General features: G+C 42.1%; 1 protein-coding gene across 2 annotated transcripts in view; it reads left to right on the forward strand.

The window, feature by feature from the left end:
• Nucleotides 1-5,096: 5,096 nt before the first annotated feature.
• The window catches only part of PPM1L (protein phosphatase, Mg2+/Mn2+ dependent 1L), a 293,098-nt gene continuing 284,647 nt past the window's right edge, over nucleotides 5,097-13,547 (forward strand). Inside the window, exon 1 of one of the 2 annotated variants that reach the window (XM_058730381.1) lies at nucleotides 5,097-5,995. In XM_058730381.1, the coding sequence (XP_058586364.1) occupies nucleotides 5,597-5,995 (399 nt within the window). In that variant the 5' untranslated portion in view covers nucleotides 5,097-5,596. Of the gene's footprint in view, nucleotides 5,996-11,997; nucleotides 12,396-13,547 lie in introns of those variants that run through there. The other variant, XM_058730383.1, reaches the window with a different exon arrangement.

Below are 13,547 nucleotides of genomic sequence, written 5' to 3' on the forward strand. Positions count from 1 at the left end.
AGGACACTCATTTTGTAAAAATGTTTGTTCTCGCAAAGAATTTCCCTGTGTCTATAAATGAAAATATGATCTTAAGATGAGCAACAATGTAAAAAAAAAAAAGAAGTAAAAAAACTGAATGGCCTTTAACGTTTTGTCTGTTAGTAAAATCAATTTTCAACTATCCATGGGTGAGTTATTCTTTGACTTTTCTATTGCTACCCAGGATTCAGAGGCACATTGATTAGTTTCACTTATTACCAGCAATAGTAGAGAGAATTTGAGTGGGGCTGAAATAATTATTTTAGAGTAATTACCTTCATTCATTCATGAACAAATATTTATAGTATGCTAACTATGTGCCAGGCATTATGTTAGGTGTTGGGGTTATACTGGAGAGTAAAATAAAAAGGAACATATAAACTATAGTGAGAGTGGGGGCTGGGGGTGGGGAGCAGACATGAACTTAAAAAAAACCCCACAAAATATATATGTACAACTTTGATGAGCACTCTGAAGTACAGTTTGCCATGAGAGAGAGCAAGAGGGACCACACTTGGACTGTTGAGTCAGAAAGGGCTCTTGAGAGAATGATACATGAACTGAGATTCGAGGGATTGTAGTTAACCAGGAAGTGTGGATGGAAGAACAGGTTTGGGAAAGGTGAGCATTCCAGCTAAATGGAACTGCTTGAACAAAGGTCCTGAGTCAAAAGGGAGCTTGACACTTTGCAGGAACTGAAAGAAGTCAAATGGGGCTGAAGTGGATGGGCTGAGGGAGTAGGTGCCATGGCATAGACCGAGAAGGACAGGAAGGCCATAGCTAAGATTTGTGGGTTGTTTTTTTCTTTCTTTCTTTTTCTTTCTTTCTCTTTTTCTCTCTCTCTCTCTCTCTCTCTCTTTCTTTTCTTTCCTTCTTTTAGAGAGATAGACAGAGAAAGCAAGCAGGGGAGGGTTGGAACGAGAGGGAATCCCAAGCAGATTCTGAGCTGTCAACACAGAGCCTGGTGTGTGGCTCCATTTCATGAAATAGGAAATCATGACTCAAGCCAAAACTAAGAGTTGGATGCCAAACTGATTGAGCCACCCAGGCACCCTGACTTGTGCCTTTATTCTAAGAGTGCTGAGAAGTTATTTAGGGGTTTTAGGCAAGATTATCCAACTATTCATAATGTTTCATATTATAAATTAGCTAGAATGTTGATGTGGGTTAATTAGGATAACAATTTTAGGTAATGCTTCAGATTAACTTTATAATTTAGGAAGCTTGTTTGAAGATTATTGTAGAGAAGCCTAGGAAAATTAGATGAAGGATTCTTAGGAGTAGTATGGTTTATGTGCACAGACTTGGTGTAATGATAGAAACATCTTATTCAGAAAACTGGTATCTTTTTAAAAAAATTTTTCAGTGTTTATTTATTTTTGAGAGAGACACAGAGCATGAGTAGGGGAGGGGCAGAGAGAGAGAGAGAGAGGGAGACACAGAATCCAAAGCCGGTTCCAGGCTCTGAGCTATTAGCACAGAGCCCTTGTGGGGCTTGAACACACGAACTGTGAGATTATGACCTGAACTGAAGTCAGACACTCAACAACTGAGCTACTCAGGTGCCCCAGAAAATAAGTATCCTTTATATATCCCTGTAATGAATATAAAAACTTGGGTTATAGAAAAGGACCTTGTGTTTTTGGAGTCCAGTGAAATAAAATCGTATTACACCCTAACATGATTGGTGTCTGTCAGATTAGTTCTCCATTTGACATAACAATTGAGATATTAAAATTACAAGTCCAGATTGATATATTGTGCTTACTTAAAAGGATGAATTTTTTTTCTTAGCTATACTACTAAAACAGATTTATTTCTTCTTAAAGTGCATTTAAAACTGAAGATTAAATTTTGCATCTAAGAAAGTTTTATAAGAAGCACTGAACATTAAATATGGGTTAATAGTTCATGATCATGGTTAATCATTTAGAGATTAAATGATCAGAGGACAACACACAGTAAGATAACTCTTTTTATAAAAGGCTTAAAACCAAGCAAAACTAAAAAAAAGCATATAGGGAGCGTAATGGCAAATTATTTTCATAAGGCATATTCTATGGTATTCTTTTCTTCAGATATTTTACCTTAGCAGTAAATCTTTCAGACTTTTACATAGAGATGAAGGACAGTTTACTTGTACTTGTACTCTGCCCAGCACATATTCTTAGTGAATGAGGTGAATACTTACAGTGCAGTGCTGACAAGGCTGAAATCAAAGGCTAAAATCAGAATTGTGGAATAAGAACCTGTGTATTCTTTTTGAGATCTCTCTAACAAAGAACCACTGAAATGTTACTAGAGAAGCATAAAAATTAGACTAATCATTGCAGTATCACTGGACAATCAATGGATGTGAGAGTATTGAATTGGTGGTCAGAAGAACTGAGTTTGATTTTCCAACTTCCTACAATGAATTGTGGTATTCCTTAACATCTTTGTACCTCATCTACCTTCTATTTATAAACATATAATAGCTCCTTTATCTGCCTCATAGGATTATTATGAGAATGGAATAAATTGGTATATGTGAAAAATCTTTATAGTTTCAAAGAATATGTAAAAGTTAGTCACTAGAGGAAAGCCTTTTTCTCAAATATATTAAAATTCATAGTCAACTATAACAAAATGCCTTTTTAGGCCTTTAAAAGTTATTATGTAAACAATATGAATTGCTTAATAGAAAAAAGAAAATGCCTATAGGGTCTGCTTGAAAAACCATTTTGTTGATTTTTCGCAAAAATGAACTACTTAGATATAAATGTCAAAGCATATCACTACAAAATCCATAGTATATCTAGATTTATTAATCAAATCAAGCCCTCCTTTTGCTATTTAATCTCCAGAGAAACCAGAATGGTCCTTTCTCTTTTTTATTTAGGTATGGAGGAAACACAAGTCATACCTCTCATGAGTATCTGCTGCTATCATCAATATAGTAATTTTGTGGACAGGCTGGATGGGACCGTAGGTTTGGAATTTTACTTCTGCTCCAGGGACTAGTTCGACTTGTAGTTCCAGAATCTTGATCAGTTTATCTGGAAGTTGCCTTTGCTATTAGAGAAAGATTCATGTACTGAGAAACTGATAATGCTCCCAAAACTCATTTGCTAATTTACAGTAAGAAATATTGTAAACTCATGTCTTCATGACAACACTAATGTATAACTTTTGCTTTATAGTTCCTAAAGACTTTTGAATTCATGATCTCATTTTGGAACCTCATGACTTATGACTTTTGAACACAGTGACTTAATTTATTTCAAAATTGTTTATCAGGTGGAATATATCAAAAAAGCTCAAAGCAGAACAGGGGACCATATCTTAGTTGTCAAGAATAACATAGTTAACAGTTCTTCATATTTCCTTCCTTTTCTCTGCATGTTTATATAATTGACAATATATTGTATATGCCATTTAAATGTCAAAGTTTTTTTTTTCTGGTTATGATGGCAATCTATACTTTTGTAAATATTTTGGAAAAGTTGTAGAAAGCAGACAAAAGTCCAAAGCAGAACATGAAAATCACATATAACCTACTACTGTAGTTAACCACAATGAAAAATTTGGTGTATTTCCTCTCAGTATTTTTTTCCTTTTTATTTTTTGTTTTTTAAAAACCGTAGTTGAGATCGTACCAAGGTAGGAATGCTTGGGGAGACCAACACTGGCTGGGCTTGGATCAGGCAGCCTCTACTCTCCGGTTTAGCGGACTGGAAGCTGCAGATCAGCACTTTTCTTCCTGGACAGGGGTAGTGAGAGTCAATATTTTCCTTTAAAGCTCACTTCTTTCTGTGTTTTAAGCTGTATTTGTACATAGATTCCTCCCCCCCCCCCCCCCCCAAATCTTCAAAGCTATCGACACTTGCCCATATTTCAAAGTTATCCTTGACGGCTTCTGGAAGCCCGTGCGACCCTTCACTTCTGCTCATCGAAAGACTCCCGCCCTAACTTCACTTTCTCCCGCGATAGTTGAGGAGGTGGTAGGAAGTCTCAAGTTTGGAGCTTCAAAGGGATCCTGAAACTCCCAACAGCCGAGTCACAGCCCTCGCCCCGCGGCGGGGTCAGAAGCGCCCCGGGGCTCCACTAGTAGGCTTCGTGTCTCTCAGCGGAAGGGTTGCGACCACGGAAGGCCTTCGCGGTTACGTGCTCTGCTTCAGGGGCGGCCGCAGTCCTCAGGGACGCCAGCCCATCCTCGCCCCTCCCGAGGTTACCCTCAGAGCGCACTTCCATGTGTCTCCGAGTCCTCACATCCCGCTGTTCTCGGGAGGGTCTTTTCCCATCTTGAGGAGGCTTGTAGGCCTCAGGCTCGCTCTCTGCCTCTCGTGAGATCCGGGCAGGCCTCTGTCACAGAACCCAATGGTCGGATCTTCTCCACCCCGCTTTGCGAGCCTGGAGAAGTGCGTCCCTTCTCGCTTGCCTTATGCCTGGCGAGGCGGGGACCACACTACCGTGCTGCCTGCCGGAGGGGGGAACGCTCACGTGCGGCACTCTGCTTTCCAGCCGGTGACAGTAGCTCCCGAGAAAACCAACGTTCAGACTCCCCGAATCAGTATTATTTTGTCCTGGGAGCCCGCACAGGAAGGCGGAAAGAACAGCTACTCGAGTTGGGCAGTGGACGCGCCCCTCTTCTCCCCCTCGGTTCGCCTGAACCGCCCGGAGCTGCAAGCGCGCCAGTCGCGGCGGAGCTTCCTCAGCCTTTGACAGCTCCGCGCGAGCACCACAGGCCTGGAGTCCCAGCTCCAGGGGCGGGACGGGGCGGGGCGAGAGCGCGAGGGGCGGGGCGAGCGCGAGTCGGGGCCAGAGGAGGGAGCGCGCGAGCGGAGCCGAGTGGTGCCGAGCGGAGAAGGGAGGTTCTGGGGAGAGGCAGGCAGAGCCCGCCGGCCGCCTGCGGCTCAGCGCGGATTGTGCTGCGTTGCCCGGCTCAGCGTACCCCCGCCTCTGCCCAGGCTTCCGCAAAACTTTTATTCTCTGGGGCTCCCCGGGGTGTCTGAAGGAATCGGAGCGCTCGGCCGGCTCTACGCTCCCCTGTCGCGGCGACTGAGGGGACGTGCATCCCTTGCCCGCTGGGCTCTCGTGCCCCGCGCCTCACCTGCTGCTGATCCGCTCCTCAGAGCGGCGAGGGGGCACCCGCGGAGAGGCCGCGCGGGCGCCAGCGCCCCCGAATTCTCCCGCCCACCGCGGTGGACTCGCCCGGCGCAACTTTAACTTGATTTCTCTAGCCCAGCCCGGGCACCAGCTGCTGCTTTGCTCCCACCGCTGCCGTCTCGGCCGCCGCCTCACAAAGGGGCGCGGGAAGGGAGGCGGCGCGGTCCGCGGGCACAGGCGCCGGTGCGCAAGGCGCGGGCCTCCGTGCCGCCGAGGCCGGGAGACAAAAGGGAAACTGCCTCTGTTCGCCGTGCGGGCTGGGAGCAGCCAGCTCGTCAGCCTCCTGCCCGGCTCCGCGAGCCTTCTCCCCCCACCCCCGGCTGCTGCTCCGCCTCCCTCCCCGCGGGCTGTCCCCGCAGTGCTCCGGGACCCGGCGAGCCTTCGGGGCGCGCGTCGCTGCTGGTGGTTGGGGCTGTAGCGATAATAAATGATAGAGGATACAATGACTTTGCTGTCTCTGCTGGGTCGCATCATGCGCTACTTCTTGCTGAGACCCGAGACGCTCTTCCTGCTGTGCATCAGCTTGGCACTGTGGAGTTACTTCTTCCACACGGACGAGGTGAAGACCATCGTCAAGTCCAGCCGGGACGCGGTGAAGATGGTGAAGGGCAAGGTGGCGGAGATCATGCAGAATGATCGGCTCGGGGGGCTCGACGTGCTGGAGGCCGAGTTTTCCAAGACCTGGGAGTTTAAGAGCCACAACGTGGCCGTGTATTCCATCCAGGGCCGGAGAGACCACATGGAGGACCGATTCGAAGTTCTTACGGACCTAGCCAACAAGACGCACCCGTCCATCTTCGGGATCTTTGACGGACATGGGGGCGAGGTAGGAGTTCTCTGGGGTTTTGTTTGAGTGAGTGTGTGTAAACAGGATGTGTGCGTAGCAGGGTAAGAACTGGGTGCGAGGGGCGTGGTGATGACCTGGTGCCGGGCTGGACAAAGACATTAGATCCAAATGTGGCTCAAGTTGCTAAAAAATAGTGCTGGCTCCAGACCTCTTGGGATTCAGTAGCCAATTTGGGGGACGGAGGGTCACCCATAACCTATTTTGTGCCTCATAATTTATGAGGTTTCCCAGGATCAGAACCCAGCAAATGACTGTGCTAGTTTTGGGGGGGAGAGTTTATGGTTTCTACAGGGAACTTTGGCCCAGGGCCTCAGCGCCCCTGTTCTAGGGTTTGAGGCCAAGCTTAGGCATAAAGAAGGAAGAAAATATCTTTGATTCTCTTAGGGAAAAGAGACCAAATCTGAGAGCCGAGTCAGTGAGGGCTCAGTGAAGATGAAGGAAGCTGTGACTCCTTCCCATTGCATTCTCCTAGAGGAGGAACCCGAGGGGCACCTCTGCGCTTCTTCCCAACTCCCATTAACTTTGCAAGTGCAATCGGGCCAGTCAGTTGACAGCAGCGCCTCGCTGGTCGTCTGCTTTTAGCTGGATCGTGGCGCGGGACCGAGATGCCTCTGGCCTTTGCAGAGGTGGCAATGCCTGCAGAGGCGGTGGCTGCCCAGATCTCGCCCCTGAGTCCTGGTCAGCGTGGGCGCGCAGACGTCTCCCTCCTTCTAAACTCCTTTATTTGGTGTTCATCTGGGAGCAAGAGATGATGTTGGAGGCCGGTTCAGGTCCCTCTGCCGCATTTCTGCGGCACCTTGATTGCGCGCCGGGGCTCATATTTCCTGGAGGTCGGGCGGGCGAGGGTTGGCTCTGGTCCTCCGGCATCTGCTCAGGGGAAGTGAGTGGCAAATGTGGCTCCAGCGCCGTTCTCTCAAGCGCACCAGGCCAGCCACACCATCTCTCTCAATTGGCAGTTTGTAAGAGTTTCAGTGCTGTAGTTTTTAATTTTTTTGCAGCATACTTTCTTACTCATATTCCCCCAGTCCCCATCGCCACCCTTATTTCATTAACACCTCACCCCACCTCCCGTGCTCTGTGATGGCATCCAACTTTCCCTCCAACTCTCTTCTTGGTCCTTCTGGTCTCTTGTGAGCTGTAGGGGAAGTCTGGATGTCATTCTGTTTCACGAATTGCTTGTGTTTTGGCCTTTGTTTTGCTCAATTGGTTATCTAATTTGCATTCTGTCTTTGATACAAAGTCATTTCACCCACCACACTCTGTTAATCTTTCCGAGATAGTGTACCCATCTGCCTTAAACCAACTTTGCCAGGAAAGACAAACTTAGTGGGAAAATTTCTTTGGTAGAACTGAGATCAGATTTTGCTATTTTCCATCCACCCTAGCTCTATGTTCTGTCTTTCAAAATGAAGGATTCTTACTGGTTGTAATTTTGTAGCTTCTCGTGTAGTGTGGGGTTCTATTCCCCTTGGTCACATAATAGGTGAAAAATATGAAATTAATTGAGGGAACAGGTGCTGTGTGCCTGGGAAGACACATACCTGAATGATAATGTTGCCAATATAATGACTGAATTGTTTTCTTGGTTCGATCAGAATGCCTATGTTTTCATTGTATATGCCTAGACCATTGTAAATCATTTAATAAAGCTTATATTTATTATATATTTTTAAATTAAAATTGGCAGCTGATAATCTGCTTCTGGTCTTAGAAAGCACAGTTTTATTTTTAATTTAAAGTTCTGGATGTAATATTAGTGTTGTGAAACTTTGGGTTGTGCTTGCCTGGGTGTGCTGTATTGGCATGTTTTGATCCTGCACGTGCAAGTGAATGAGTATTTAAAATTTTCTGTTAAGTTGATATTCTAAAATCTGAAAATCGCAGACCTAAACAGATTTCAGGTTGAAAATTTTCCAGTACTATCTTCTGGTAAACGTATCATCCAGAAAAGGGACATGATAAATGTTTTTATTTAAATAGAAGCATTTTACATGTATAGGTACTCTCCTTAAAAACAGAGTAATCATTCTATCTATAACCTCTTATAGTATGTAGCCAGTTCATTCATTTTGACTTCGTTTTAGGGCAAAATAAGAAAAGTGATATAAAAGGTAGTTATTTAGTTGTTGGAATGTGATAATAACAAATAATATTAGGTGATTTCTCTCTTGCTTTTTTTTTCATTCAAGGAAAAGTCCCATCTAATTGTCATCTTTTGTGTTGTTTAGCTCCTTTAACATTCACCAGAGGAGGGTGCCACTGTTTGATTTTGGTATAGATGATAGTTGTCTCCTTTCAGAAAAGAGGAAGATTTTTCTGAACTCCCTATTATTTATATATGTTGTGTGAGAAGATAAATGAGGACTTTAATTTTATTTCTAATAATTCAAACTAATAAGATGGGCTATAAAAAATGAGGGCCCATCTGTGATGATACTGCTTTTTAAATTTCATAGAAAAGACCTAAGTCACCTTGTATATGTACATTTCATCCCATTTTTTAGATGAGATGTTTGTTGATGGGCTTAAGATGTGACCTTTGTAAGGCAAGTTCAAGGCCTTCATTTTGGTGATTTTTATATTAAACTGCTGGACAAATTAGTTTGCATATTTGCCTAGATAGATAGCACACTAGGGATACAAAGGTGAATGAGACATGATTCCTATCCTCACAAAGTTTCAGTGTAGAGAGATAGATCTGTAACCAAAAATTACAGTTGGAGCATGCTTAGGGTATTATGGGAACACTGAGGAAAAGCATTTAAATCAGACTGGGAGGTGGGAGGCCCAGGGAAAGACACTTTGAAGGCATTATTTACTTTAAGTTAAAAGCACAGGCTTTGGTTTGAGATCTTGCTTTGAATCTCTGCTCTGCCTTATACTGGCTGTGATCATGGACAAGTTGCTTAGTCAACTTTATCTGGGAATTTTTAGTCTGAAAAATAGGGATAATAATGCATGTAAGGTAGAACTCCATCAGTTGTATTATACCCTGTCTAGAGAAATACTGAATGGAGAAAATGATGTGGAAAAAGAAAGCTTAGAGACCAAGAAGTCTGCATTGTTAGGGCAACAATATCTTAGGAAGAGAGAGTCTTCATATGAAAGCCACAATTTTGATCACTAGAAAGGCATATGTTAGATATGGATAATTTATTAGGTATCCCCCAAACTCTCTCTTTGTTCTAACTTGTGGTAAACTGGTTATTAATTCAGGATTTCAGGTATATTAGCATTGGGAAAGCAGCATCCAGGTTTCCAGGGCAAATTTTCTGATTAGTGAAAAGGAATATTCTCTGTGATTAACTAGTAAGTTGGTATTCTGATTTGCACTTCAGCCTCTTAGCATGCGTTGGTTCTCTGGAGTCTACTCAATTGTGTATTTTTGACAAAGATATATCTCTGGACTTATGCTGAGGACCAGACTCTGGAGAGCTATGACTTCTACATGGATGACATCTTAGAGAGCCTGTCTCAGTGGTCATACAGGCCAGCTTCCTCACTTGATGCCATTGTGCCCTTGAAACATTCTAACCATGATACTGTGGGTGGATGGTTGGTTCTGAGTGTGTGTGTGTGTGTGTGTGTGTGTGTGTGTGTGTGTGTGTCTAAAGCTATGGCAGTGATTGTTTTTCTGTATAACAAAACATTTACAAAGATTAAAACATTGAAAAGGTAAAAAAATAGCTCAACTTATACCAACTGATGTGGAAAGGTTATTTTTATAGATTTTTTTTAAAGCTCGTTTATTTTAAGGGTTGGGGGGAGCACAAGGGGGGAGGGGCAAAGAGAGGAGAGAGAGAATTCCAAGCAGGCTCCATTGTGCTGTCAGCTCAGAGCCAGATGCGGGACTTGATCTCATGAACTGTGAGATCATGACCTGACCCAAAACCAAGAGTTGGACACTTAACTGACTGAACCACCCAGGTGCCCCTGATATGGAAAGGTTATTTTTAAAATTAAAAAAATAATGTTTATCAAGAAAAAATTTTGTGTGTGTGTGTGTGTGTGTGTGTGTGTGTGTATGTGTGTGCTTATCTGCATTTTTTATCTATAGGCAAAAGGTGTTTTTGTTTGTGTTTTTGTTTTTGTTTTTTTTTGTTGACTTGTTTTACTTTTTACATTATGCAGAAGAAATAGCACCAATCCTTTGAGGCAGCTGTTCATGGCTGAAACCTCTCTGGAAAAACAGATTGTTATGTGTTCCATCATTACTGTGTTAAAGGTCGTATATCATTGTATCATACAGTTGACACACAGCTTGGCCAGTGGTTAAGCTTAGAGCACCACACTTCACATCAGAGAAGCTGTACTTGAGATGCTTTTCTGGGGGGGTAGTCTTCAGGCTCCTCACTTCTCAGAAGTGAGGAGGAGAAACTGCTTATAGAAGGTTGCCTGTAGGATATATATAGTCTAGTTCTTTAGACCAATGGTTCTTAACTTTTCTTGAGTTATGCTTTGTGGATGTTGTAAAACTACAGACATATCCCCAAGAAGAATGGACACATGCATCAGGTTTTGTTTATAATTTTAAAGATAAGCGAATGCATGAAGCCTCTGGATTTTAGGTTAGTCTAGATAGAATAAAATCTGTTTCTAATAAATCTAGACCTGCAGGGAGCTGTGTACCTGGACCCCTTCCTTGGCCTGATTGTTGTTTTTTCCATTATTTGCATTTATTGACTTGTGTGCTGTCGTTTGCCTGTGAGGGTTGTTTTGAGGAATGGTTGTCCAAAGTTCTCCAACAAATCAACTGCAAATATGTCCTTGAGGACTTTGTTTGTGCATTATGAGGACCAAGGGAAAGACAGTTCTCTGACAGCTTTTTGTTTTTATCTTAAGGGTATTGAATCATGTGACTGGCTCTCCCTGTGTTTGTTGGCTACTAGAAATGTTAGATATGAACCTTTGACCTGCCTCTAACAAATATGCAGAATCTTATAGAAGACATTAATTTGGCATATGAACCTCACTCCCAGGACAGCTTATCTTTCCTACATTCAGTTTTCCTTTGTTTTATTTTTTTCTTTCTCCTCTCAGATATGTCATTTTATCTTGTTGTGGCATATATATTTATGTAAGTTTCATTGGATCCTTTCTGAAATAAGATATAGCTCTGAATTATTAAATTAGGAGTGGCACGATGAATGATCTGCTTTTCAGACATTATAACTGCTCTTAGTAAATGTTGAGTTCCCACATTAGTGAGGTACAGGAGGCCTGTGGATTTAGTGTGGACAAATGCCTTATGATTTAAGAGAAAATTCAGATTACTTTGGTTTAAAATGACACATTGACATTTCTGCCAAAAAAGGAGGGGTAGTTTCCTTCTTAGTCAGCCTCTCTCTTGTGCCAAGGGGCCTCCGTGTAGGTGAATGCAAGATCATGACTGCTGACCTCGATGCATCTTCTGAACAGATTGTTTAGAAATTCAGTTCAATTAAACCGACATTTTCTATATAGTCTGACATATGTGGAAAACAATGTTATGTTCTCTGTGTTGCCTAAAGATGAATCAGTGCATTCTCTGCCCTCAGGGAACATTCCATCTACTTGGAGAGATGAGCTTCTTCATAGCAGAGCTACAAGGTACAGTTGGGCTACCTATAAGAGGTGATGGCCTGACTAAGGGAGCGTGAGGAGTCTTGGGTAATTTTGAAGAGAAGTTGACATTTGATTATGTCCTAGCATTTCATTAGACAGAGATTAGGAGGGAGGATGAGAAGATGACTTTACAGGTTGAAGAAAAAATAAAATGACACAGAGGAAGTAAAAAGCAGGCACAGTTGGAAAAAAGGCAGGTAGCCCATGTGTTTAGAGCAGGATTTCCCCAACTGCTATCATTCTATAAGCCTATTCATTATTTTTTTCATTTTTGAGTACCTTCTGTGTTTTGATATAGTCAATATTATTTTTTAGATTGACTATTTTTTTTAGTCAAGTAAATTTATTTAAAAAATAAACTTCCTATTAGCACTGTTGAGTAGAAAATCATTAAATGAAGTTCTTAGCCTCCAGTCTGCTAAGAAGCTGTCTCCATTGTGATGAAGTGGAATGATTTTTAGATGGTTCTTCTCCTAGTCTCTGGTTGCCTCTAGAGTCCCTCTATCCCCCTCTCCTTGCTTTTTGTAAGCAGAAAGGTGGCTTTTAAAATTTAATTGTTGGCCATAGTAAGAAGAAAGGCAGGCTGCTTACTCCCTTCCCAGGTGGAAGGTATCTCTAGTGATGCCACTCCTCAAAGAATTCTGGTTTGGAACTCTTTCCACTGTGACTTATGTGACAGATAAGATTTCATGTGTAACATACATTCATGGGGAACCCAGACTTATGGTCAGTTCCCAGTGGTGTAGCAGAAATCCCACCCCGCTTTCTGATGCAGGTAAATGAGAAGACATTAGAGTAATAAATTTGAATCCTTTCTAGCTTAGTTTAAAAAGTAAATAATTCACAAGTTTTGATACTTGAGTCATTATTGGTCACAAAAGCAAGCTCAAAGGCACAGAGAACAGATTGGTGATTGCCAGAGGCAGGAGTGAGGCACGGGCAAAATGGATGAAAAGAGTCAAAAGGTATACAATTCTAGTTGTAAAATAAAAATAAGTGATGGCGATGTAATGTACAGCATGGTGACTAGAGTTATTGCTATTGTGTTGCATATTTGAAAGTTGCTAAGAGAGTAAGCCTTAAAACTTTTCATCACAAGAAAAAAAATTCTTTAACCATGTGTGGTAATGGATGTTAACTAGGCTTATTGTGGTGATCATTTCTCAATACAGACAAATTTTGAGCCCTTGTTGGATACCTGAAACTAACATAATGTTGTATGTCAACTGTACCTCAGTAACAAAAATACTTGCAAAAACTAAAAAAAGTAATATTTTTATTTTGAGTGCTAATATTTGAAATTAAAACAACATTTTTTAAAACTTTTATTTTAGAGAGAGATAGAGAGAGAGAGAGCGAGCGTGCACAGGGGAGGGGTAGAGGGAGAGGGAAAGAGAATCTCAAGTAGCTTCCATGCCCGGTGCCCAGCATGGAGCCTGACATAGGGATGCATCCCACAACCCTGGGACCATGACCTGAGCCGAAATTAAAGGTTGGACACTCAACCAACTGAGCCACCCAGGTGCCTCTAGTATTTGATTGTTCATAATTTCTGTTTTGAACTTTACCCACTTCAGTAATGTATTTTTGTGGTTTAACTTTTATTATCATTTGAATAATCCTATTTAGTAGATATGTCTTAGCAAGTTAAACATATTTAAAAATAAATTAACTTTAAAATTATAAAAGTAATGTGACTACGTGATATTTAGTATGGAAAAGAAAAAAAGTCACTCAAAACCCCATTCTCTTGTCACATCCACTATTAGGATTTTGGTGTATTACTTGCTTATCGTTTTTTATATGCATTTTAAATATAATTTTACATTGTTATAGTGTTGTACGTTTGGTTTTTAAATCTTGGCTTTTTTCCCACTTTTTATAAGCCTATAAACACAAAGTCATTTTCCTCCATATTTCTTTTTTT

The sequence above is a fragment of the Neofelis nebulosa genome, chromosome 5 (genome assembly GCF_028018385.1).
Source record: "Neofelis nebulosa isolate mNeoNeb1 chromosome 5, mNeoNeb1.pri, whole genome shotgun sequence".
Lineage (NCBI taxonomy): Eukaryota > Metazoa > Chordata > Mammalia > Carnivora > Felidae > Neofelis > Neofelis nebulosa.